Source organism: Heterocephalus glaber, unplaced genomic scaffold, assembly GCF_053883595.1.
Source record: "Heterocephalus glaber isolate CG9 unplaced genomic scaffold, H.glaber_assembly_v1.0 deba00001543, whole genome shotgun sequence".
Lineage (NCBI taxonomy): Eukaryota > Metazoa > Chordata > Mammalia > Rodentia > Bathyergidae > Heterocephalus > Heterocephalus glaber.
The window spans coordinates 4,081,487-4,108,214 of record NW_028258336.1 but is presented as its reverse complement, the minus strand read 5'-3'; the positions used below and the strand labels follow the sequence as shown (position 1 = coordinate 4,108,214).

At 34.7% G+C, this 26,728-nt stretch overlaps 2 protein-coding genes across 4 annotated transcripts in view; one reads left to right on the top strand and one right to left on the bottom strand.

The window, feature by feature from the left end:
* The window catches only part of Cenpk (centromere protein K), a 54,744-nt gene extending 50,391 nt beyond the window's left edge, over positions 1–4,353 (bottom strand). Inside the window, exon 1 of the mRNA XM_004862874.3 lies at positions 4,275–4,353. The gene's annotated coding sequence lies outside the window, so the exon portion shown is untranslated. The remainder of the gene's footprint in view (positions 1–4,274) is intronic.
* Positions 4,354–4,458: 105 nt separating this feature from the next.
* Positions 4,459–25,550, top strand: Ppwd1 (peptidylprolyl isomerase domain and WD repeat containing 1). Of its 3 annotated transcripts, XM_021243003.2 has the most exons (12): positions 4,520–4,683; positions 5,985–6,099; positions 7,638–7,740; positions 9,713–9,813; positions 9,957–10,077; positions 12,089–12,536; positions 14,945–15,135; positions 18,392–18,581; positions 21,198–21,379; positions 22,867–22,948; positions 24,067–24,249; positions 25,266–25,550. In XM_021243003.2, the coding sequence occupies exons 2-12, from the start codon at positions 6,036–6,038 to the stop codon at positions 25,407–25,409; spliced, it is 1,809 nt and encodes a 602-aa protein (XP_021098662.1). In that variant the 5' UTR covers positions 4,520–4,683; positions 5,985–6,035; the 3' UTR covers positions 25,410–25,550. The 3 variants fall into 3 exon arrangements, with proteins under 3 accessions (XP_004862930.2, XP_021098662.1, XP_087045674.1); XM_004862873.4 differs by lacking the exon at positions 5,985–6,099 and having other exon boundaries at positions 4,459–4,683; XM_087189548.1 differs by lacking the exon at positions 5,985–6,099 and having other exon boundaries at positions 4,601–4,736.
* Positions 25,551–26,728: the final 1,178 nt, after the last annotated feature.

The following is a 26,728-nucleotide window of genomic DNA, read 5'->3' as shown; positions in this document are numbered from 1 at the left end:
CTTAAAAGAAAAACTAAAGTTAGAAAAAAATGTTTATTCACTCAACAAGCATTTGTTCCACACTTGTTACCTGCCAGATACTCATCTAGATGATAAAGGTGTAGCAGTGACCAAAATAGACAAAAATCTTTTTTACTGACAGGAAAGCACTAATATACTATTCTTTGAGGGAACAGTACAGCCATTATGCAAAATACTATGAATATTCCTAAGAAAAAACCCAGAAGTATCATATGATTCAGCAATTCCATCACTGGCTAGATGTCCAAAGGAAAGGAAATAAATACGTGGAAGAGATTATCTGCACTTTCATATTTACTGCAGCACAATTCACAATAGCCAAGATAAAGAATCAACCTAGGCATCCACTAGCAGATGAATGAATAAAGAACATGTGATATAATACAGTGAAATATTATGCAGACACAAAAAATAAAACCCTGTCATTTGCAGCAACATAGACAAGCCTAAAAAATTTAAATAAGGCAAAGAAAGACAAATACCATATATTCTCATATATATGTGGAAGCTAAAATAGTTGATGTCATAAAGTAGAGAACAGCATAGTGGCTACTGGGGGTTGGGAAGGTTAAGAAGGGAATGAGAAAGGATGCTCAATGGGAACATGGATGTAGTTGGATAGGGCAAATACTTTCTGACGTTCTATGGCACAGCAGGATAACTACAGTTGAACAGAAGCATTTATTTCAAAATACCTAATAGAGAAGATTTTGAACATTTCCAACACAAAGATATGAGAAACGTTCAAGGTGACAGATATGCCAATTCCCAGATGTGATATTTGTACATGGTCAATATGTATTGGAATGTCATACTGTATCCCATAAGTATGTACAATTATATGTCAATTAAAAATTTTAAAAAGAAAAAGAAAATCATCATTTAAATTAGTGGAGAAATAAAGCTATTATGAACTAAAAAAAAAATTCCTACATGGAGCTTATTCCAGTGAAAGAAAAGAGTAAGTGAAAAAGTTATTTAAGTATGTTATACTTACTATACATATGAAAGGATATATTTTTTAAAAGGATATAGCATATAGAAGCATTTGTAAGTGGCATAAATAAAAGAAAGGAATGGGCCAGGAATTTAGCTCAGTGGTTCCTCCGCCTGCCTCGAAAGCGCAAGATCCCCAGTTCGATCCCTGGTACCAAAAAAAGAAAAGAAAAGAAAGGGAAGAAACATAGGGAATACTAGGCTGGTGAGAGAGTGGCTTGGGATAAATGTACCTGAGGTTCATCCATTTTAATAGGAGGGTCAATCAGACCACAAATGCAGGTAAGTAATTATATGTGTTGGTAGGAGCTTGTGGAAATTGTTTAGATTATTTCTCCTTGGTCAATGAAATGATAACTAAGGTAATCAGCTATGAATGAGGATGGTAAGAAAGTAATGGATATTTAAGAGCAAAGGAAAATAAATGTATAAAACATTTATTGGAAGGGTCATATATAAGGATATTAAAATGACTTAAGCATTGACAGTGTATTGCAAAAGATATGAGTGATCCAGGAGCTAAAAATATACAAGGAATGAGGAAAAGTGACACAATCTTGCTGGATGACTGCTGCAATGAGTGGCAGGTGGTACAATATGGCATTATGAGTTTCAAAATGGGCAATTTTAAGGAAGCAGACCAAGCAATAAAGAACAAGGAAGACTTTAATCCCACAACATCCTATGCAAAACAGAATAAACACTTCCAAAAGTATTTTTATTTATATGGAACTTTTTATTTTTGGTACCGGGGATTGAACTCGGGTCCTTGAGCTTGCACAGCAGGCGGCGAAACCACTGAGCTAAATCCCCGGCCCAATTTACACGGAACTTTTAAGTTTAAATTGCTGAATCAGTAACATCAACAGAGAAGTTCTAAAATAAATCTAAATTGATGGAAATATAGATCATATTCATATATTGGAAAACTCAATACCGTAAAGATGTTAATTCTCCAAGATGATCTACTGAATCTTAATTGAAATTCTAAAAGTTTCTGTGGCACTTGACTAGCAAATTTCAGAACTTATATAGAAGTGCAAAGAGCCAAAAACAGCCAAAATCCTCATGAAAAATAAGGTGGAAAATTTACTCTATCAGGTATTAAATATAAATAACTATACTAATTATGACTACTATATAACTATACTAGTTAAGTGTGCAACTGGCATATGAATAGGAAAATTGAACAACAAAACACAATACAAAGGCTTTGTTGACTTTCTAGACTCATATGTATATCTACACCTAACATATAAAGAGCTGCATCAGTGTTAGCTATTAAAATCTGAATGTCAGAAGGCCGTAATAGCTTTATGAAAAATGTTTATGCTAAATCTTACCTGTTATATTTTCTATTTTTAATATCTTAACTCAGAAATTAAGAGCAAATTGATCTTTCCCTACTTTGTAGAATACTAATCACTAAAAAACATTATTAGCACACAAAAATAATGTTTGTATAGATATTCAAATTAGAGGACTTGGCAATTCAACATAGCATTACAATACAAATAAATAAGAACATTTACTCATGGGATTGCTATTTTCACATCAAGAAGATACAAGAAGTCATTTGTCTGCAACTTTGAAGACAGCCTTCACCAAAACCAGAAAATGCCAGTATGCTAATCTCACATTCAGCCTTCAGAACTTTGATAAATTTCTGTTGTGTATTTTAAAACACACTCACAGATACATTTTAAGGGCTTGACTTTATCTTTTTCCCACATTTTGTATCCCTAAGTCTGCTTTTCTAGAAAGGGAACAAGTCTGTTTTTTAAGGTCCCCAGTTAGGATTACAATACCTAATCATTTATTGAAAAAATCACTATATTTAGGGATAATACTATGCTATACCAACTTAAAGAAACTCAAACTATTAATTTGGAGAAAACTAATGTAAAAATAAATGTATAAAGTATTCAGTTGGAATTCTGAGATGCATTCATTTACTCAACAAAATGTTCTTAATGTGTGCCACTGGTTAGACATTATCATTATAGATGTGTAGGTGAAAAAAGTCTTTTCGTGTAGCATACATTCTCATGAAGGAGCGATAATATTAACAAATTAACAGCTAAATACAGGATATGATCTCAGGTTGTTAGAAGTGCTGTAAAATGGTAAATTATACAACACAGAATGCATGAGCTTTCAGAATTCAAGACGGTGTTTGAGAAACGTACCTGGAAGAATAGATTAGTATATAATAATGCTTTGAAAATGTTAACCAGCTCCCCACCGTTACTATTTCATGGTGAATGTTTGAGAAATGTACCTAGAAGAATAGATTAATATACAATAATGCTAACCAGCTCCCCTCCACTATCATTTACTATCTTCATCCTCGTTATTATGAGAAGCTTTTGGAAAGGTAAAAGCCAGGTGCTGTGGAGATGCTTTGAAGGCACAAAAACATAAGATGGGAGGCAAGAATGGGAAAGTCAAATTTGTGAGACATAAAAGGAAGTAGTCTGATTAGAGCAGAAGGCAATGAAGAAATGCGATTTGCTAGGTAAGATGGGTCAAATAATAGGAGCTTTTGACATTTCAAAAAACAACAAAACCGTTTTAAACGCCTACTATCGGAAGCTCCTGTAGAGAAGTCTACGCTTGGTATCTACTTCAAAGCAAAAGTAATTTATTGGCTTGGAATAGGCTAAGCTTTTGAAAGAAGCGTTAAAATTGCTTTAACTTTTAAAAACGGAGGTCCTATTTAACAGATCTGTAAAAAGGTTAAAATGGTAAATTTCATGCAATTTTTGTTATGGTAAAGAGCGATAGCTTCGATGTGGAAGGCGGAGGCAGACAGACACTGATGTCCCTAAGGCTGCCAACAGACGACAGCCTAGCCCAGGGTGAAGGGGTGAATGCTCCTGCCTCGAGCCACTGCAGGTTTCTGGAGATGGCTGGTTCTCCACCCCACACCCCCGGCGCCGCAAACAGTAACAAGTACTCGCCATTTTCCTCAGCGTGTGAGAAAACAAATGTAAGCGTCATGAGGGGGGCGCGGGTCGCAAGTTAAAGAATTTCTTCCAACCCCAAACCCACGTCTTTCTTCTGGAACTCGCGGGGTTCTGGAGCTGACGTCGCGCAGCAGGCAGAGAAAACTGGACTTAAGACCCTGCTGGACATCGGGTATCTAGTTCTTCAGAGATAAGGATCCCATCTTTGGGGCTGGAGCTCCAAATCCCTTAAACTGCCAGTCCCGGAGGCAAATTTAAATTAAGGCCTTTCCCCGGCCCAACTCTTACCGTCACGGAGACACAGGCTCCAAAGCCTACAGGTCGCCTCAGCGTCGCGTACTTTGATCCAAGTCCAGACTTTGTGCGCGCGCTGCTTGCTGATTGGATCTGCTCCTGCCCATTCTAGCCAATCCCGAAACTCGCTCGGCCTCTGACGACACGCTGCGCCGCTGCTTTGGAATTGGTAGCAGAGCTGTGCGTCGCATCTTTTCTGACGGTTCAGAGAACATGGCCGTGGAAAGTGGCAGCGAGTCCCGGACTAGGGGAAGGCGTCGCCGGGACGCAGAAGAACCCGAAAAAACGGAACTCAGCGAGAGAGACCCGGCTGTGGCAATGGCCCAAGAAAACGATGAGGAGAATGAAGAGCGCTGGGTTGGGCCTTTACCTGTGGAGGCAACACTGGCCAAGAAGAGGAGAGGTAGCTGCAGCGATAGAACAATGGCGAATTGGAATGCTGCGTCGAAGTGGGAGGTTTGAGTTCGTGCAGAACCGAAAGTGGGGTGGTGTGTGATTATGGGGTGTTGTGCTCAGAACAGGTTGTCATCTCATTTCTGGCAGCTTGAATGTCCACCTAGAATGGTGATGTCTATTGAAGTGTCTTTTTGCTAATAAATAACAATGTTGATCATTGATTCGTTGTAATTAATGCTAAAGCTAACATGCTTGGTGCCTTTCATTTAATCCCCATAGCAGCCACATGAGGTTGAAATTTCTTATTCCGTTTATCAAATGTGGGAAAGAGTACCGGTTCTCTCTAAATCTTTAGTTTAGAAGTGGTGTTATTGGGGCACAAGAGAAAGGCAGAGCCTATTTAAAATTATAAAGCAAAGGAATTTCAACCCCGAATGTTCTTGTAATGAATTTTCAGAAAGAATTTAGGGAAAGTTATTCAAGTTTCCTGGTCACAGTTTTTTCTTTTCCATCCAAAACCTAAGGTCTATGGTTTTCAAACCATACTCTTAAAATACCATGGACTGGAACATTTTGCCACTAATGTGAAATGATAAAAAAAAAAAAAAAAAGATGTGGAAAGGGATAGATAAATTTTTCTTGTTTTTCAAGTTTTCCTGTGAAGTAATTTCCTTAAACGTTTAAGACAATTAAAATGTATTTCTAAGCTCATGTTTTAATCACTCTTCTCTACATAAACCACATAAGCGATTTTTTTTAATTTTCATTTTTTATTTTTATTTTTTGGTACCGGGGATCGAACTCAGGACCTTGCACTTGCAAGGCAGGCGCAGCGCCACTGAGCTACCCCTTAGGTGATTTTTTTAAACAAACAAATCTTAACTTTCCTACATGGCGTGTAAGGCCTTCCTGATATGATCTGTCTTTACCTCCCCGGTATATCTCCCATTTCCTTTCCCAACCCTGTATTTTGCGCTTCACCCATACTTAAGTACGTGAGAACCGGCCATGTACTTTTTCTTCTCTGGGTGCTGGCCCCAAATATCACAGTATGTATGATACACCTGAAATAATTTCTCTCCCTTCAGTGGATTAAATTGTTTAACCTCTAGCACTTAGCTGTTACCTCCTCTGGGAAAATTTGACTGGGTTTAAGGGTCATTGGTCATAACTCTGAGATGTTTTTCACATTGTTTACAAGAAGCCTTTAAATTTTGAAGAAGCCACTTTTTTAAACATTGTATATTGAATTCCTTAAAATGCATTTTTTTTCTTACTGGCTGTTCCTTCTTTTAAATGTTTCCATAGCAATATTTTCCTTCTTGACACTTGCTACAGATTGCAACTGAATATTTACTCATGAGGCTACAAGGATTGTGCCTGTTTTGCTCCAGTGCTTGGTACCATGCTTTGCATATAGCAGGTGCTCCATAAATATATTATGTGAATGAATATTATAATACGTTGTTTTAAAATTATTTATAGTATTTGAATATATTTCACATCTTCTCTTTTAATGAAAGAAATGTGGGTAAATGAAAAAACCCACAAACTATTGAAATGCCGATATTAATTTTAGGAAATAAGTATCTTATAAACTTAGTATAACTGAGACAATGAAATTATTAGATATGAAAATCTTTACCATTAATAAGATGTTTACTTTTTAACCCAGCCAATAGTGTACCGTATTGTTTGAAGAAACAATCAAAACTAAAAAAACGTGTAAGAAATGTTAAAAAAAAAATCATTGAAATTTTCTCTAAAAGGACAGGTGTTTAATAACATTAGCTTTCTAGAAATGGATCCATCCCCTTTGATGTATTCTTTGGAAATTAAGACTTTTGTATATACATTTTAACATTAATACCTACAGGTATACTTTTGTGTATAAAAGCCTCAAGGTATACAATCCAGGATTAATATGCAGAGATCACAGTTTCCTAGGCTCTTTCTTGCTTTCTACTCCTAGAGCATAGTCTTCATCTTCATTGTCCTGACTTATTAATAGAATTGTAGCAGTCATATTCCAATTCCAAGATACAGAATTGAAGAAGGGAAAGGGGGCATACTTTTCAAGGAAACTTTCTATCACAAAACACACTATACCTATATTATATTATTATATTTGTCACTAAAGGGGAAAGTGAGACAGGACATCTTTAACTGGATGTCAACAAGCCCACATAAAAGTGGAGAATCTTGTTACTAATGTAAAAGTAGTTTACTAAATATAACAAGTTCAAATGTGCTATACTACAGTCAAGAAAAACAATAACTCATGTTTAATTTAGCAACTTTATATAGGCATGTTTGGCTATTATTGGATTATTTGGTACATATATGAGCTCATATATTAAATCACAATTTCCTGAAATTACTGTTTACCACTCTTACAAGTGTTTTGTTCCTGGAAAAAAATCTGAGAATCAAATGAATATTCTCTAGGATTTTCTCAGCTCTAAAAAATCTAAGCATTTTATTGTCTTTATGTGTTCCAAATCGGCATCAATGATTTAAAAGAGGATCAGTGCCTTAAAAATGAACTGACACATCTTGGCCACAGACTTTTTTATAAATTAGTGCTAGTAACTGGGATTTACATGGTTAGGAAAGTGGTTGTTATAGTTCTAAGAAGCATTTTACAGTGTTCCTTTTTTTTTTTTTAATGGAACCTTCATAGTAAACCAGACCCATTCAGTTGATTGGCACAGTTGGGACAGTTAAACCTCTGTATAATCCCTGGGAACCTGTCATAACTGACTAAAAAAATGGTGCCATTCGGGATTGTGAAATAAAGTTAAAACTGACATTATAGACACTGAATTTTTTTCCCTTACATATGAATTTGGGGAAATTAAAATCTAGAAGAAAATACAAAAAATTTAGAAAATTGTAAAGAAAATACAAAATAATATTCAGTTCATTCATTAAAAATATTTTTTTACTTTTCCCCCTCAGTTCTAGAGTTTGAAAGAGTGTATCTTGATAATCTCCCCAGTGCATCCATGTATGAGCGCAGTTACATGCACAGAGATGTTATCACCCATGTGGTATGTACCAAGTAAGTCTTATCACGTCTTTATTTTTTTCTCGGGAATTTATTTTTTTTACAGCGTCAGTTTTGAGGTAGATTTATACAAGTGATTTTAGCGTTATATAGCTTTGTTTTAATTGCATAAGTTTTAATAGTTTGTTAAAGCCCCACATGTTCTTTCCTATGTCATTTTAAGAAATGTGTTCACTAAGACAGAAACCCAGAGTATGTATACACATTTTTTCTTAGAAAGTGTAGATTAGAGGGATGAAGCAGGTACTGTATGAGCTTCCCTGACGAGAGAGCATTTTACTAAAGACAGGCATAATTAATAGCTGGACTCTTTGGCATTAAGAAAATATTAGGAAGGAAGACATCCTAAAACTATCCAAGGACCTTCAAAATGGATGGACGGGGAATTTGGAGGAATAGTGATATTCTACTGTAAATCTGTCTCATAGTATATCTAGGTACTGCTCTAAGGCTTTTGCATAAACTGTCTCAAAGAACGGTCTTATGGGGCAGTATATAATCTTCATTTTTATTGATGAGGAAACAGATTTAGAGAGGTAATGGCAGAGGAGGCTGAAAAAAAATTAAAGGCTGAATCTCAGAGGAATTCCCATACAGGGAATTTGTATGTATCTTGAACCTGTGAGCAGGATTTTTTTTTTTTTTTAAAGAATCACTCTGGCTGTGAATTGGAAGAGGGCAAGAATAGGTTTAGGGAGAATAAATAGCAAGGAGTCTAGTATAAACATCTGGATGAGATACTGCGTGGCTTAGATGATAGCAGTGAGTATGGAAAGTAGAAACTTTGTGTTTTGCATCACACTTTATCACTTATGGATTACTTTTTAATTAATCTCTTAAAACAAGTTGCAGTTTAGATATGACTGTACATGTACTCATATTTCATGTATAAAACAATTCAAACTAAATATAAGCACTTATATTAATCCCAACTTGTCAGTGTATAAAATAGCTAATGGATACTAGTACTGTTACCACTCTTTCAGGTCTGTTTTATTTTTAAACCCAAGGCTGTGGAGTGTAACAAAAAGATTATAGGTTTAATGGTTAGATAAATATGAAAGCCACTCACTAGCTATGAACCTAGAACAAGCAAATATAATATTTTAAATTATTTTATGATTTGTAAAATACTGATAAAAATACCCATCTAATAGAGTTGTTATAAAGGTTCATTGAGGTGATATGTACAAACTACTTGTCATATACTTGGTTTCAGTAAATAGTTTCTATTTTTCTTATAGGCAAAACTGTTCTGCTTAAAATCTTTTTGACTTTTAAATAACCAAAATATCTTGGATAGAATAGGAAACAAATTTGTTGACTTTTGCTGTATATGAAAGTAGTTTATCAGCTTCTGAAGAATAGTACATTTTCTAATGGAAAGATTACTTACAGGACAATTTTAGCAATAAGAAATCCTAGTCTAGTGATTCCTAGAGAGATTTATTTATTTTATTGTTTATGTGTGTAGAGCTGGGGATTGGACCCAGGGCTTTCACACTGAGCTAAAATCTCTAGCCCTTTTTATTCTTTTTCAGACAAGAGTCTCACTAAGTTACCCAGGCTGGGCTCCATCTTGCAGTACCCTGCCTCAAGCTCTCAGAGTGCTGGAATTACATGCATGTACCACCACACCCAGCTTTATTTTTAATGTCAAATCCTAATTTTGTTCTGATCTAGCTTCTGGGATTCTATCTATGCACATCCAGTGGTCACACATGTGGTAAACATGTATACATGTACAGCATATATACATACATGTATTTAATCATATTATTGAAATAAAGATTGTCAGTGAGTGAAAGATTCATAGATCTGTTTTAGAAATTAACTTTTAGGGGCCAGGGATTTAGCTCAGTGTTTCTGCCGCCTGCCCCAAAAGTGCAAGAATCCGAGTTCAATCCCTGGTACCAAAAAAAACAAAAAGAGAGATAAATTAACTTTTAAAATCTTGTATATGTAGGACAGACTTTATTATTACTGCCAGTCATGATGGACATGTTAAGTTCTGGAAAAAGATAGAAGAAGGAATTGAATTTGTCAAACATTTTCGTAGTCACCTGGGTAAGAATTTCATCCTTTTGTTTTTTATAGATATTTTAAACTGTACTGATCAGTTTCTTTTAAAAATACTGTGATTTTTTTCTTTGAATTATGCTCTTTTATTGGTATTTACTGGAATGTTTTAATTTTATTTATTCAAATAGGGGTTATTGAGAGCATTGCTGTTAGTTCTGAGGGAGCATTGTTCTGTTCTGTGGGTGATGATAAAGCAATGAAGGTGTTTGACGTAGTGAACTTTGACATGATCAATATGCTGAAGCTTGGGTGAGTCTTTTTAAATATATTTTTTAACTTAGTAAAATAATTTTTAAACTAAACTTCACCATTTCATAAGTCATTTCTTAACAGTATATTAGCACCCCATTTTAAAAAATGTGCTTGGCAGAAATTAGGCTGAATCCTTGTGATGTAGTTTGGAGGCTTCTGCTCTGGTTTTTGTCACTAATCAGAAATTTCCAAATAGCATTATAACAAACATTCATTATATCTAACTAATACTAAGTATATTAATAAGGACCCATCATATCTAATTACTTGTATTTAGAATCAACTTCCTTCTCATACTGTACTTATATTAATAATATGGAATTGTGTTCTTAAAAGATTTAGGCATTTTTTGGAATTTGTGAGTGGATTTTAAAATTAGAGTGTATTGATATCCAAACTATGTGGTTAGATAGGACAGTAATAAGGCTTATACTTTAAGCATATCTTTTTAAAATTAACACACTAAATTAATACATCTCTAAATGAATATCATTGAAAGTCATAACACTGTCAGAAAGTTTTCAGATTTGCTTTATTTTACCTGAATCGCATAACAAAATACTGCAGACTGTGACTTTACAGAAATTTTTTTCTCAAAGTTCTGGAGGCTGGAAATCCAAGATCAAGGTTTCAGCAAGGTTTTCTGATGAGGATTTTCTTCCTGATTTCTGTGTCTTCATGTGATTAAGGGAGGGAGAAATGGGAGGGGGACATCTTTTGTGTGTGTATATAGTGTGTGTAGTGTGTGTGGGGCGTTGCTAGGGATTGAACCCACGGCATTTGCCTTATAAAGCCATAGGCCTAGCAGATTAGAGCTTCACCTTTATGACTTCATTTAACCTTAATTATGCCTGACAAAACCCATCTCCAAAAAGTACTTATTTGGCTTGCATGATGTTCGTAATGCAAAAAATTCCAAGTTTTGGAATTTCTTTCAAGATCAGTTTTATTTTATAAGCCACTTAAGGGAACTAGTCTAATTTAGGAACTTTTTTTTTTTAATCGCAAATAGTTACCTTTACCTCGCTTGATCATCTCTTACTGTTTCCTCAGACATTTCATATTTTTAAATATTAAGTCCATTCACAAATATTAAACTTTAGCCTTTGAGAATATTTAAAATACAGTGGTACTTTTGTTACTGAACCAAATTCTTTCCATGATTCTGGTTGCAAACCAAATTGGATGAGAACCGAATCAATTTCCCCATAAGATCAACACTGAACCTAATTTGATTTAGTTGTCATCTAATTTGGTTTGCAACCAGAATCATGGAAAGAGTTAAGTTCATGAACTTAGGTACCACTGTAATATATTTTAGACATTGATAAAAATTCTAAATGAGGAATTCTAAACTGCTGTTGAGCATTAACACCTTGGTTGGTATCATAGTGGAACTTCTCAAGAGTGACTTCTTTGTAGAAGTTAGCATTCATTTGAATGTGTATGTTTGGTATAAGATTAAATCTGTCCCAGTTCTTTCAGACTTTCTTCATCAGGCAGCATGTCCAAGGCTTACAGTTTTTATATCAAGATTGGTTAATAAGAGTGTGACAGAAAAATGTTTTTCTTTTGAGCAAGGTCGTAACTAAAATATCTTAACTTTGAAGAATGGTTTTATAAAGTATGATATTATATGCTAACCTATTTAAAAGTCAGTTATGTGTAGACTATTTTACAGATACCCCAAAGACATTACCCCAGAATACCTAAAGGCTCAGGTTTGATTAGGTTTCCTTATCTACCCAAGAAAAATAAATGGGCTGCTATATATAGTTCTCTTCTTATGTTTGGTAGATCCTCAGAAATTATTATCATTATACTGATGTCAAAATTTAGTAATTATTCTTAGCACTTCTTCCCCATTCTGTATCTCTTACTTTTGAGCAAAAAAATCCAAAACTTTCTAAATTATTGGCCAGGACATTGATTCAGTAATGATCTGGAAAAGGGTGCCTGCTTTCTGTATTGACCTTTTTTTTTTACCCCTCCTAATTCACTGTTTTAGCTATTTTCCAGGACAGTGTGAATGGATTTATTGCCCAGGAGATGCCATATCTTCAGTTGCTGCTTCTGAGAAGAGTACAGGAAAAATTTTCATTTATGATGGTCGAGGAGATAACCAACCACTTCATATTTTTGATAAACTCCATATATCACCTCTTACACAGATACGACTGAACCCAGTTTACAAAGCAGTGGTGTCTTCTGACAAATCTGGAATGATTGAGTACTGGACTGGGCCTCCTCACGAATATAAATTCCCCAAAAATGTAAACTGGGAATATAAAACTGATACAGATTTATATGAATTTGCCAAATGTAAAGCTTATCCAACCAGCATATGCTTTTCACCTGATGGGAAGAAAATAGCTACTATTGGTTCTGATAGAAAAGTTAGAATTTTCAGGTTTTTAACTGGAAAACTCATGAGAGTATTTGATGAATCATTAAGTGTAAGTGCAATTTAAATTTAATCAGATTTACTTTTCTAAAAAATGTCTATTTTGTGCTATTTTTTGAAAGATAGTTTTTCTGGATTGATTTATTTATTTTAGTACATTAAAGATACTATTCAGCTGTCTTCTATCTTGTATTGTTACTCTTCAGAACATTTTTGCCCAGGGTCATTAAGTGGTATTTTCAAGGCCAGTTAATTTTTCTAGGCAGGAAGGATGGGACTGGGATGTTTATGTTCTTTTTGTTTTTTCCAGTTTTATCTGAAAGCTCCTCCTCTTAAGATCCTCAAAATTCATTTTAGACTCCTTTCTCTTCTCACTTTATTCACTTTTGTCCACTTGACCAACTTGTAGCTATTCCAAGATTCCTTAAGAAAAGAAATATTTAGAAGCTGGGTGTGGTGGCAAACACCTGTAATCCCACCACTCAGAAGGCTGAGGCAGGAGAATTGTCAAGAGTTTGAGGCAAGCCTGGGCTACACAGTGAGTTAAAGTCCAGCCTGGACTACATAGGGAGACCTTATCTCAAAAAATGAAATTAAAAAAAATTCAGAATCTATTCTGAGTTGCGCATTTCGCTCTATTCCTTATCAGCATTTACTAAACTCATAGGTCTAGCTGACAAAAGATTAAGAATAAAGCTGTGACCAAAGCTGAGAGTTTAGCAAAAGAGGCAAATTATCAGTTAAACTCGTTACTTATAATGTTATTGATTAGCAAAGACCAGAATCTTGTAGTTCCACATTGGAGAAAGGGGCAACTTTGGGCCAGGGATTTAGCTCAGTGGTTTTGCCGCCTGCTGCCCAAGCACAAGGACCCAAGTTCAATCCCCGGTACCAAAAAAAGGGGGGGGGGGGCAACTTTTATCAAGTCCTAGTTTGACAAAAATATTGAATTTAATGGTATGAAGTTTTATCTTTTAGTATTTATTACCTGAAATGTTCAGGGGACACTGCATATAGCCATGCATTTGTTTATTACAGAGGCCCTGCTATAAAGGCTAAAATACTGTAAAAGATTCTGATCACCTGCTTATCAGGTTGGATAAACATTTATGAAATACTTATACATGGGCACATAGCTATCTGTAGACTTTACATCGTAAAAACCAAGTCTTTTTTTCAGCAGAAATGATTATGAGTCCCTCACTAGAAAGTAGTTCAACATTTTAGGCAATTCCTGGCACACAAGTGAGCAATGAAGTTTAGTATATAATTAGGCTTTTTCCAAGACTGGAGACAAGAAAGCCTAACAAGGTTTTTAGGTTTTTTTTTCTTGGACTCGAGCCTTATACCGTAACGTACACAGTTCGTTTTGATTTTTGGAGTTTTGCATGTTGTCCTGATACCTACATTAGAAGAGATTAAAGAGTTAATACAAGTGTGAAAACAAAGAAGGAAATAGTATATAACTGGCTTATTTTTATCTGCAACGAAGAGCTACTTTTGAATTAACTTTGATGTCCTGAATGTCTAAAAAACTGAGTGTAAGATCATAATACCTTTTGGAAGCCTTTGGAGTACAAATACCAAGTAATTGAGGTGTGGCTTACATTTTGAAAATGTGGCTTAAATATCGAAAAGTCAGTCAGGTTTCCAGACTATAGAGGACAGTCATACTCATTTTTCTTAAATCACATTTACCCAGTAGTAATCCGATATAAATATCCTATGTCAGAATAATTTAAAACATTTTATGAAAGATCATGAATTTGTTATAAAGAAGAGTTCATTCAACAGAAATTGAGTATTACATGTCAGACTCAAGATCCTTGCACATTAAAATGAATTTCACCTGTTTTTATTAACATAGCTACTGGAACATTTAAAATTACTTATGTGGCTTGGCAATATATTTCATTGGAAAGAGCTAGTTTGAGATTTAAAAGGCAGCAGATGTATCATTTCTGTAGAATAAACACTACATTAACCAAATGTTATGTATTTAATTAGAAAAAAGTTATGAATTTTAGTGTAAATGGTGTGAAGGCTCAAACCCAGGGCCTCACATCCTACGCACTGGCTCTACCACTAAGCTACATCCCCAAATCTAAAATACTACTTTTTATGGTTAAATTTACTAATGTCTTTTTAATTAGTTTATAGGGTTTAGAATCAAGATACATACACAAACTTTTTTTTTGCTTAAATTCTTTTATTGGTACATTTTAGGTATACAATACTTTTACATTTATCATTGAGTGCTTGTACCTGAAGATGATGTATCTTGGTTCTTATTTTTTCCCCATTACCTGTGCGCCCTTCACCCCTCCACCCTTCCCTATTTACATAATGTTAATGGCTCTTAATATGTATTCTGCTTCTGATAATTGATTCTCATTGCCTCTATTATATGTGTATATGCATGTATGTAGCATTTTTGTTAATAAATGGTTTATTTCCTAGATGTTTACTGAACTGCAACAGATGAGGCAACAGCTACCAGACATGGAATTTGGCCGACGGATGGCTGTAGAACGTGAGTTGGAGAAGGTGGATGCTGTAAGATTAATTAATATAGTTTTTGATGAAACAGGACACTTCGTTCTATATGGAACAATGCTGGGCATTAAAGTCATAAATGTAGAGACAAACCGGTAAGCTTAATAAGAGGTATATTTTATTAAAAATGCAATTATATGGCACCACTTCCTCTATCAAGGAAACAATGAGTTTTGTTTGACCCATAACAAGTAAAAGGATCCCAAATGTCTAAACTTAAATGTTTTGACTGGATTTTTCTGTGGTCTCTCAGTTATTTATAATCTATGTAAAAATTTCCTGTCGTGTTTGTAAAAGAAATGGAAAGATGATATGCACAGTTTCATTTTTTAACAAGTTTCAGTGTCTTGTTTACTGATTTAAATTAGCCTATTTCATGTTAAATGCTGCCAAATACTTTAACCACAAAATTCAGCATTACATCCTGCTAGACATAAAAATCAGAAGTTAAAATGCCTTTTCAAACAGTCCATTTTGGTCTCAGAACAAAATATAATCAGACATTATCACTGAATGTAAAGAACTTACAGAATATTTTAAGGGAAAAAAGCCTTGTGCTATACATTACCACATATAAACATCCTTGTATTGTAATTCTTGGCACTCTAAAACCTTGAACAGCTTGCAAAAAGATTAAAATAATAGGACTAGTTGAAAGTATATAGTTAACCCTTGATGTCCATGGGGAATTGGTTCCAGAAACCCTTGTAGATACCAAACTCGAAGAATACCTGAAGTGCCTCATGAAATAGTGAGATATTTGGATATAACCTATGCATATCTTTTCATAGGAATACTTTAAATATCTCTAGATTACTTATAAAACTTAATACAATTTAAATAGTAGTTGTACTATATTATTAAAGGAATAAGTATATGTGTTCAGTACAGTCACTTTTTTTTCCAAATATTTTTGGTCTTAGGTTGTTTGAACTCATGGAAGCATGACTCAAAGGTACAGAGGCTGAATGTACAAAATGAATGGTTTTTTAATAGACTTATCTTTGTAGGATAATTTTAGGTTCACAGCAAAGTTGAAAAGAAGTAGAGTTTTCTCATATACACTCTGCCCACACACATGCACAGCCTCCCCTATTTACATCTCCCAACAGAGTGGTACATTTGTTACAGTTGATAAACCTACATTGGCACATCATTACCCAGAGTCCATAGTTTGCATTGAGTTGCCTTTTTTAAATTAGTATATGCTTGCAATATGTAAAAAACATACTTGTCAAAAAAAAAGAGAGAGAGAGAAAAAGAGCAAGGGCCGGGGATTTAGCTCACTGATGCTGTTGCCTGCGTAAGGTCCTGAGTTCGATCCCCAGTACCAAAAAAAAAAATTAGAAAAACACACTTGTAATGGGGAATTGGTACATATACATACCACATCTTGACCCTTTTAACTTCGCCATCTCCTCTTCTTCCTCTCACCTCCCCTAATCTTCAAATCCAATCCCCTTCCCATCTCCACAAAGTCTGTCTCTCTGTTTCATGTCATCTTTTATTATGCTTTTTAGATTACTTATACTTTGGGTGCTTATATTAGAGAAACTATGCAATATTCAACCATATTAGGGTTCAAACTTAATGTTAACACATTCTGTGTGTTTGGACAAAAGTATAATGACATATATCCACTATTATAGTATCAAACAGAATAGTTTCACTGCCCTAAAAGTCCTGTGTGCTTAAACTGTTCATCTCTCAGTATCCTTTAACCCCTGGCAAATACTAGTCTTTATTCTCTCCAGTTTTGCCTTTTCCAGAATGTCATAGTTGAAATCATATAGTATGCACCCTTTTCAAGTCAGCTTCTTTCAGTTAGTAATATACATTTGAAGTTTTTCCATGGCTTTCTATATTTTGACAGTTCATTTCTTTTTAGCACTGAGTAATATTCCATTGTATGCACCACAGTTTATCTATCTACTGAAGGACATCTTGTTTACTTCTGAGATCTTGCATTTATAAATAAAACTGCTATAAACATCCATGTACAGGTTAAACATACATGTACAGGTTTTAGTGTGGACATTTAAGTTTTCAGCTCCTCCCTGAAATCACTAACTACCACCCAGCCTGCTGTCCATAGCTGGTGTCTTGTCCATAAGCTAGATGCAGGGTGGGTTTAAGAGCTATGTCCATCTCAAAAGAGCTGGGTGATAGTCCCCATTTTTCCTCAAGACCCTCAGACAGGCCCATGGGTGGCACTGAGCTCTCATTCACACTAGGCCTGAGATGGCACTAAATATTCCTCTTCCAGGTCGTCCACTGCCAGTCAAGGTCAGGCCTCAGTATATTTGTACACAGTCTGTAGGGTAGAAATTGGCTCGAAATTGAGAATTTCTTTCTTCTTGGACCTGTTTCTCCAGCTCGTTGCATTAAACTAGCTCAGAAGGCACAGGAGCAAACTCAGATGTCCAACTTGAACACCAAAGATTTCTCCTCTTAATCTCTCAGCTCCCAGAAAAGCCATCTTCTTCCTGAACTGTGGACAGGAAAGCCTTTCTATCTGGATGACTCTGCTTGACATTTTCTGTTCTCTAAGCTTTCCTATGCACATGACTTTTATTGTTGTTTAAGTCTTAGTGGTTAGGAATTACTAGAAACTTAGATGGGTCTGCAGACTTCTGAACAGGTAAGTTTGAATATGGATGCAGAATAATGAAACAACTATTATTAGTAACTGGGAAAAAATATAAAACTCCTTTGGATAAATATCAAGAAGCTGAATTGCCAGATTATAGTAACAGTATATTTAGTTGCATAAGAAACCAACAGATTTGATCTTCCAAAATGGCTGTACCTTTTTACATTCTTACTAGCAGTGAATGAGAATTCCTTTTGCTGAATATACTCATCAACATTTGGTATTGTTAGTGTTCCCAAGTTGAGCTGCTCTAATGTGTGGTAGTATTTTTATTTATTTATTTTAATTTTTTTGGTACCGGGGATGAAACTTGGGACCTTGCACTTGTGAGGCAGGCGGCAGAACCACTGAGCTAAATCCCCAGCCCTGTGGTAGTATTTTTAGTTCACATATCCCTGATAACATGATGTGGAACATCTTTTCATGTTTATGAGTTCCCTGTATATGTTAGATAAATGTCTTTTTACCAGATGTCTTTTGGAAATATTTTCTTCTAGCCTATATCTTTTCATTGTCTTGTATTTTTACCTGAAAATTATAGCTGTCATCCAATTTAAAATACATTTTGGGGGGTAAAGGGACATGCTAATTTCTATAAAGATAATGAACAGTTGATTCTTAGCTTTCATCTGTAAAGCTGCCATGATTAGAGTTAATTCTGGTAATTTTATTATATAAAACAAAGTTATATTTTCCAGGTGTGTGCGGATCTTAGGCAAGCAAGAAAATATTAGAGTGATGCAACTGGCTCTGTTTCAAGGAATAGCCAAAAAGCATCGTGCTGCAACTACTATTGAGATGAAAGCTTCTGAAAATCCTGTTCTTCAGAATATTCAAGCTGACCCAACAGTAGTCTGTACATCTTTCAAAAAGAACAGATTTTATATGGTATGTGGAAGTGCTTAGGAAATAGACCTTAATTTTTTTTTCCAGTTTGACTGAATTTTATTTTCTTGGTTTGTGCCTTTAACTGAAGAGAATATTGGCAGTCATAAACTTTCCAAACAACTGGCATACCATTTTATAACATTAATATTCTAGAACTTTTAAGTAGAAGTTGATTTAAGTATTTTTGTACTGTTTCCTATCATGTTTTGAAATTTTTGCAACCTGGTTTCTGCAGCTGTTCATTCTAAGGTCATAGGAAGTTAGTAGTTATAGTCCTAATTGTATCAAAAATAGTTTTCACTGTGAGGTTTTAAAATATCTTTTTAGTTTTTTTGTTTTCAGCTTTTGAACATAAGTTATGTCTCTTGAACTTGCATGCCTTCTCTTGATACAGTTCTATTTTACCTCTTGAGTTCACTGAGGAATACTTTTGGAGAGGGGGAGTGCACTCCATTGGTAGAGTACTTGCCTAGCATGCACAAGGCCTTGGGGTTTGATCCTTAGCACTGCCAAAAAAGAAGGTAGTAAGTCTGGGTTCATAGTCAAATTCCTAAGATACCTATGAGTAGCATTATCCTAATTGTTCATCCAAGGAGAAAAAAATACATAGTATAAAGACCTCTACCTTTGTTATCTATCCTACACACTGAAGTCATAGAACTTTCCAAGACCCACCGGTCACTGTTGTTTCTCTCAAAACCTTTACTGACTCCCCTTACTTATGCATAGCTCTCCTTACTTATGTAGCTTTATCTTTTTTCACTTTTAGTTCATTTACTATGCACATCATAACTTATTCCATTCACAGGTTTTTTTTTTGGTACCAGGATTGAACTCGGGACCTTGCACTTGCAAGCCAGGTGCCAGAACTACTGAGCTAAATCCCCAGCCCCATTCACAGTAGTTTTTAAACTCTGAGCCTTTGAATGTGCTACTCCTGCCAGTCACAAACTTCTCCACATTTCCTACTCTTCAGCTCTTCTTGCTCTGAGCATCAACTTGAGTTATATATACCTGCTTATATTTCTTCCTGTGCTTCCCCATCATATTGTTTCACATTCTTTGTGAAAATCAATGACTTTTTTGTTTCTCCTCCAGAAAATGTAAAATCCATAATGATAGTGCACTGTCTTCTTCACTAGCAAGTTCACAAAGTTTATTAAATTGACTGACCCATTATAGTATACATATTTATCTTATGAGTATACATATTGTGATTAGTTGTGATGCTGTTAATGTTACCTGCATTTGATAAAAGTACAAAATAGCAGTTTCTCTACTCCAACCAGGCTTTCAACCTAAAATATGTAGATTGAAATGACAATTTTGCTTAAAACTTTGTTATACCTAAAAATTATTAATATATGTTAAATAATGTATCTTTTTAACCTACAATTTACCTATAATTTATAATGATGTAAAAATTACCAGAGTTCTAAAAACGTGATAATTTTCCATCCGTTTTATTAAAAATTTTAACAAGTTATATTTTCTTTGTTTTGTAGAGTAATTCTTGACTGAAGTATACATATTTAAAGCTTCAAATAAATAAAAAATAAAAATCAGTATTATACAGCTAACATTATTACAGATTTTCTTTCAGTCTTATTGCCCATATCCTTAAGCAAAAATGATTTACATATATATGAATTTTGTATCCTTTAAATCCATCATGAAATAAAAATAGAATTTTGTAAGTCCATTTGAGAGCTAAATCTAGCTAACTTTAAAAATTTATATAAATACATAGTATAACAGTCAACTTATTCCCTTAGAAACTAGAGAATAAGGAGCGAGCATCCTAAGTTGGTTCTTTCTTTACTTGGAATCAATCCAAGTCAATCAAGGAATGACAGCAGGCAAAATAGGAACTGGTATACTAGTTTTACCTTCCTAGTTGACATAAACTCAGTTGACAGAGTAGAACTGGCTTACAAAAGATTTCTACTTACGAAGAGTCAAGTAAAATGAAAGCTTTGAGAAGTCCAGAATTTTAACAAATGAAAGACTTTTTTCAGTTCTCCTTGAACCCTAAGGATTTTGAGATTTCTGCAACCTCAGTTTGTTTTCCTCCAAGCTTCAGAATTTACTATATCAGGTGGTATTCTAGAAACAAAAGTTATGGTCTATTATTGATCCCTCTTCATGAATGGTCATCCTACCTAGCAATGGATTCCATTCATTAAATGGTCAATATGTATTAGGCACTGTTCTCTAAGTACTTTATAACTATCCATGTAATGTGCACAATTACTACATTCATTGAGAAGTAAGCAATAGTGAAATGTAAGCAACAGGTAGCACACTAAGACATACTAGAAGGCAGAAGACTTGCCTGAAATAAGTTACCTAAAAGTTATCTTACTACCTTGTTAAATGTTTCCAAGGAGATTAAATCTCATTTGAAATCATACATATGCAATATATTACATGGATTATTTCATGTTAGCTAATAATTTAATAGCCTTACATGTCTTATGGGAAGTGATCCCTGAGATAAAGATTTATTCTGATGTGAATTAACTTTTTGAACTACATTAGAAATTTTCTTATTCATAAATTTTTATCAGATGAAAATTTTAATTTACTCAGTCACTTTTTATTTACCTTCTTGAGTTTACCAGACGAGAACCAGAAGATACAAAAAGTGCAGATTCTGACCGAGATGTTTTTAATGAGAAACCTTCTAAAGAAGAAGTCATGGCAGCTACTCAAGCTGAAGGACCTAAGCGAGTTTCGGATAGTGCCATTATCCACACAAGCATGGGAGACATTCACATCAAACTTTTTCCCGTTGAGTATGTGGTATTTTGTTGTTGAACAAAAATGCCACTGTAAATGTGTATATTTGAAACTGTATAACTTAAGAATTTATTTGACTTAAAGAATTTTGAAGAACTGAAATGTTAGAACATCTGTTCCTTACATTTCTGTAATTGTTCAACTAAACAGTGGGAAGAATTTTATACATATATTTACAGGTTTATTATGAGGACAAAATATACTGACTATGAAAGTGCTGAATGGGGGAGAACTATCCCTAGCTGCAAAAACAAGTACGGGGGCTAAATATAAACTAAAATTCTACAAATGTACATCATGGTTACTATTAACTGAACATATGAACTCTAGGTTTTATGGCGTATTATAACTGGTTTTCTTTTCACAGCAAATCCTTATGGAAATAATTGCTTTTCCTTCTTTAGTCCTAGTAGCAATATGCTTTAAAAATAAAATCTCAACAAAAATTATAAGGGCTCTAGTTTTTAAAAAGTTGAAGAGTACTCAGGATAGTTTAAAAGTTTGTAAAATAAACATATAGTAGCAAATAGAGTATCTCTGGACATTCTTGACCTATAAGGTGATCTCTTATACATTTACTTTTGAATATTTTATTATACCCTATCTTGGTACTGAACAAAGAACGAGACAGTTCTAGGTGCCTGAATAATCTCTTTTTGATTGTTTGGCACCCATGTAACCTTGAACCTGTTTCATGAGTACCTGCTGCAAGATTTTTTTTGATTCTTCCTTCTATTCCAAGCTCTCAGAACTATTTTGCAATGTACCATATAAAATCCTTTCATGAAATTAGTTAATATTGAGAAAACTTCATGTTCTTAGTGTATGGCTCTTATTTAAAGTTGTTCAAATTTGAGAGATACTGTTTCTGTAAGCCCTTGGTCAAGAATGAGTCACTGGGGCCAGGGATTTAGCTCAGTGGTTTCGCCGCCTGCTGCGTAAGCTCAAGAACCCGAGTTTGATCCCCGGTACCAAAAGAAAAAAAAAAGAGTGAGTCACTGTACCATAACATTGTTTTCATAAGAATATTACCTTTCCTAGAAGCTTAACCCAATATTATACATGGTAAATTAACTTAAGATATATATCTAATGGTGCTATGGTTGCATTTTGTTAAGCTGTGAAATGACCTTGAAATATACTGTCAAACTCATTAATAAGCAATCATGATCTAAAGTTACTGTATAAACAGTGAGAATATACTACTGCTTACATGCCCTTTCAACTAGTTTGTTCTGCAAATAGAGGGTAATATTTTTTTTTTTTTACGGTACTGGGAATCGAACTCAAGACCTTGCGCTTGCCTGGCACGCACAGAGCTGCTGAGCTACATCCCTGGCAAAATAGAGGAGATTATTTAAAAAGATTTACCTTCTGAAATATTCAGGAGACATTGGGAACATTATTAGGAATTGGAACTACAAAGAAAACTGTTTTAAGGTGCTCTAAATGAGTTTCATATTTTTAATATGTGTCTTACTAGGTGCCCTAAGACAGTGGAGAACTTCTGTGTTCACAGTAGAAATGGTTATTATAATGGGCATACTTTTCACCGTATAATCAAGGTAAGTTATGTAAATTTCATGCTGTTTAACAAACAGTAAGTTACTAGACAAGGAATTTAAGCCTAAAGAATCCTCTTATACTTACTAGTTTATTCGAAGGAAAATGGAAAGTAGATTACAGAGGCAAAAAGAAAAAAAAGATAGATAGTCATGCATATCTAGAATAAAGGACAGAAGCAGCAACATGATTATCTTTTTAGAAACACTAAAGCAACATTTTGTCAGCAGCTAAAGCAGAGGGTAAGAAAATGAGTAAAGGGTCATGCTGAGATAAAACCCAGTAGTAAAGACAACCAGTTCCTGGTACCTAGGCAAGATCTAGATCTAGAGGATAAGATTTTAAACCATGGAAGAGTCACAATGCCATCTGACCTGTGAGACCATTTTTATACCTAGGAGGACAGTAAGATCAACCTCCAACTTCTGAACATCCAGTGGATAGAGCAGTGACAGAGTTCTTACATACTGGCAGCTCAGAGATGGTAGGAAGAGCTGGGTATGGTGGTGCACACCTGTAATCTCATCTCTCAGGAGGCTGAAAGAGGACTGCTGTAAATTGAAGCACAGCCTGAACTACATAGCGAGACTATCTCCAAAAGCAAACAACAGAAAAAGTAAACGGCAGAAAGAAAAATCAACTAGTTGTCAGAGTTTTGAAGGAATTAGTGAAACAACTCCAGAAAGTCTATAGTATTTGAAGTGAGAGAAGGATGATGAGGGCACTTGTATAAAACATAAAATATTATAAAATCCTAACACACTTATTAACTATTTTCTTTATATTATTAGGAAAGTAGTGCATGCCTATAGACCTTTATATTTAGTTCAGGCTGGCCTCAAACTTGTGGCAGTCCTGCTACCTCAGCCTTCTGATTAGTGAGATTACAGGTGTGTGCCACTATAACTAGCCCAAACATTTGTATTCTTGTTTTAGTCACTGAATGAAAAGACATCATCCAATTTAACTTACTAAGAGTAATCTAACCACTTTATAGAGATACTTAAGGATGCTCAAGGATTTTACCAAATACAAAGCAGTCCTGGCAGAAATAAAACATCCAAGACCTACATATAAACTTTTGAAAAGTGTAACATGTTTTTGTATATTTTCTGTTAAGGGCTTCATGATTCAGACAGGAGATCCGACAGGTACTGGTATGGGAGGAGAAAGTATATGGGGAGGAGAATTTGAAGATGAATTTCATTCAACATTAAGACATGACAGACCATACACCCTCAGCATGGCCAATGCTGGATCAAATACTAATGGATCACAGTTTTTCATAACAGTAGTACCAACGGTAAGTGCACTGTTTATAAACCATAGATTCAAAGGTCATGATCCAAGAGAATGAAACCAGTGGACAAAAGAACTGCATTATTCTCTATCCTCTGCATACTTGCCAAGATATAAAAATGAAAATAATTTAGAGAAAAGTTGATAAAATATAACTAGTAATAACTAGCTAAAATATAACTAGGTAACATACAACTAGTTATGTCATCTAGATCTGTTGTTACACAGTTCCACAAAATTATAAGTGCTGAGACCAAGCAATGAAGAATGGAAAAATATTTATAGCTGCTATTATACTCATGGTAGTTATAATATCACTATATTCAGTTTTCAGTAACATATGAGGAAACAAATGGCAAGCCATGATTAACTTGCCAAAGGTCAAGTAAGTAGTAAAGCCACCAATTAAACTATCAATTACTACCTAATATCAATTACAGTACATGCTAAAACTACTATTTTTTTTGGTACCAGGGATCGAACTCAGGACCTTGCGTTTGCGAGGCAGGTGGCAGAACCACTGAGCTAAATCCCTGGCCCTAAAACTGCCTCTTAATTGTTCAGGGAAGATTCCTACAGAAAACTTCAAAAGCCACAGCCATAATTTTTTAAATCCACACAAAGTAACTTACCTTTAGCAAACATCTACCTCCCTTTGGTCTGAACAATATAGATTTAATTGAACTTGATCCTCTGTACATTGGGTTCTTTAGTTATCTTACTAAACATGGGTTGAAAATATTCAGAAAGAAAATTGCATCTATGGATTTAATACTGCAAGAGGAATGAAGGATACCAATACTCCCTGGATACTAAAGAGTAACATAGGCATGTATGTCTTTTTCATATAAATAGGGAATAACTTTTAAAAGCTGCTGTTTTTATTCAGAAATTATTGTACTTCCCTTTAAATACATAATAAAAAGAACCAAGAATTTAAGTTTTCTTTAATTGCTCACCCAAAAGGGTGATTTAAGAAATCCATATTTACCAACATTTTCCTTTTGTCCTCCAACACAGCCTTGGCTTGATAATAAGCACACAGTATTTGGAAGAGTGACCAAAGGAATGGAAGTTGTGCAGAGGATCTCCAACGTCAAAGTCAATCCCAAAACAGATAAACCTTATGAGGATGTCAGCATTATAAATATCACTGTCAAGTAAAATGTTTCACTGTATTTGCAAATAAATGTACATTTATTGAACACAAGATTCTTTTACTTTACAAAGCTTAAAACTTGAATATATAAATCATGTTTTAAAAGATGCAATACTATATTTTTCTCATTAAAGTCTGTTTTTGTAAAAAGTGCCTTTTTCTTGGAGTATTTCTAATCCTAAGACATAGTGAAATGTAGCAAATAGCATTCCTTACAGGTAATTTCTTAGAATTCTCCAAAATATTAAGTTATTAAATATTGGGGGTGGTACATATTTGTTCCTTAACTTTCGAAAACATGCCAGATGGTCTGCCCTTAGGTTTAGAGAAGGGCAGATCCCTCTAAGAGGAAAAAAACAAAAGGTTTTTATATATACTATTTTATAAGGTTTTTGTTTCATACCAAATATTTTTGTCTTTTGATCACTGTAGTAGTGGTAAACCTTCAAGAAGAAGGCTCTGTTGTTCAAAAGTGTTACACTCCATAGTATTCTGAAATGTTTATAAACAATAACCAGAAGTGATTACTTTAGTAGTTTAAACGCAGGTCTATTATTTCTGTATCTTCTAATGTAACTAAAAAAATCTATGACTTCAAAGTCATTGATTTCACCACTACCCTTATAAGTTACTTTGTAACTATTAAGAACTAGTATTTCTGCGGGGAATGATGGTGTGCACCTGTAATCCCAGTACTCAAGAGGCTGAGGCAGGAAGGTCACTGCAAGTTCAAGACCAGTGTGAACTATGAAGCGAGACCCTGTCTCAAAAAACCAAAAAATCCAATTTCGTACTTGTTAATCCTTTTCATTTCTTACTCTTTTAGGGAAATGTACTCATATTTTCTTTCCTGTTAGCACTTTGCAAACTGAAAACCAGTACAGTTATATAAAAAGGTCATCAATATTTATAAGTTACAGCTGACTTTTTCAAGCCCCCCCCCTTTAAAAAATCTAAACCCAGAGCCTTGCATATGCCAAGCATGTGCACTACTAATGAGCTACACTCCCAACACTTCAAGCCAGTTTTTTTAAGTGATCTTTTTTTTTTTCTTTTTTGGTACTGGGGTCAAACTCAGGGCCTTGCGCTTGCCAGGCAGGTGCCATGCCATTGAGCAACCGGCCTCTAAAAGTGGTCATTTAAAATGCCATGTTCTTTAAACTTTAAAAAGCAGGGCCCAGGATTTAGCTCAGTGGTTCCGCTGTCTGCCTGGCTAGCACAAGGTCCCAAGTTCAATCCCTGGTACCAAAAAAAAAAAAATTTATAAAGCAGTAAGAGCTAAAAAGCTTCACACTGCTCACTACAAGGTTTAGCTCTCCCTTCA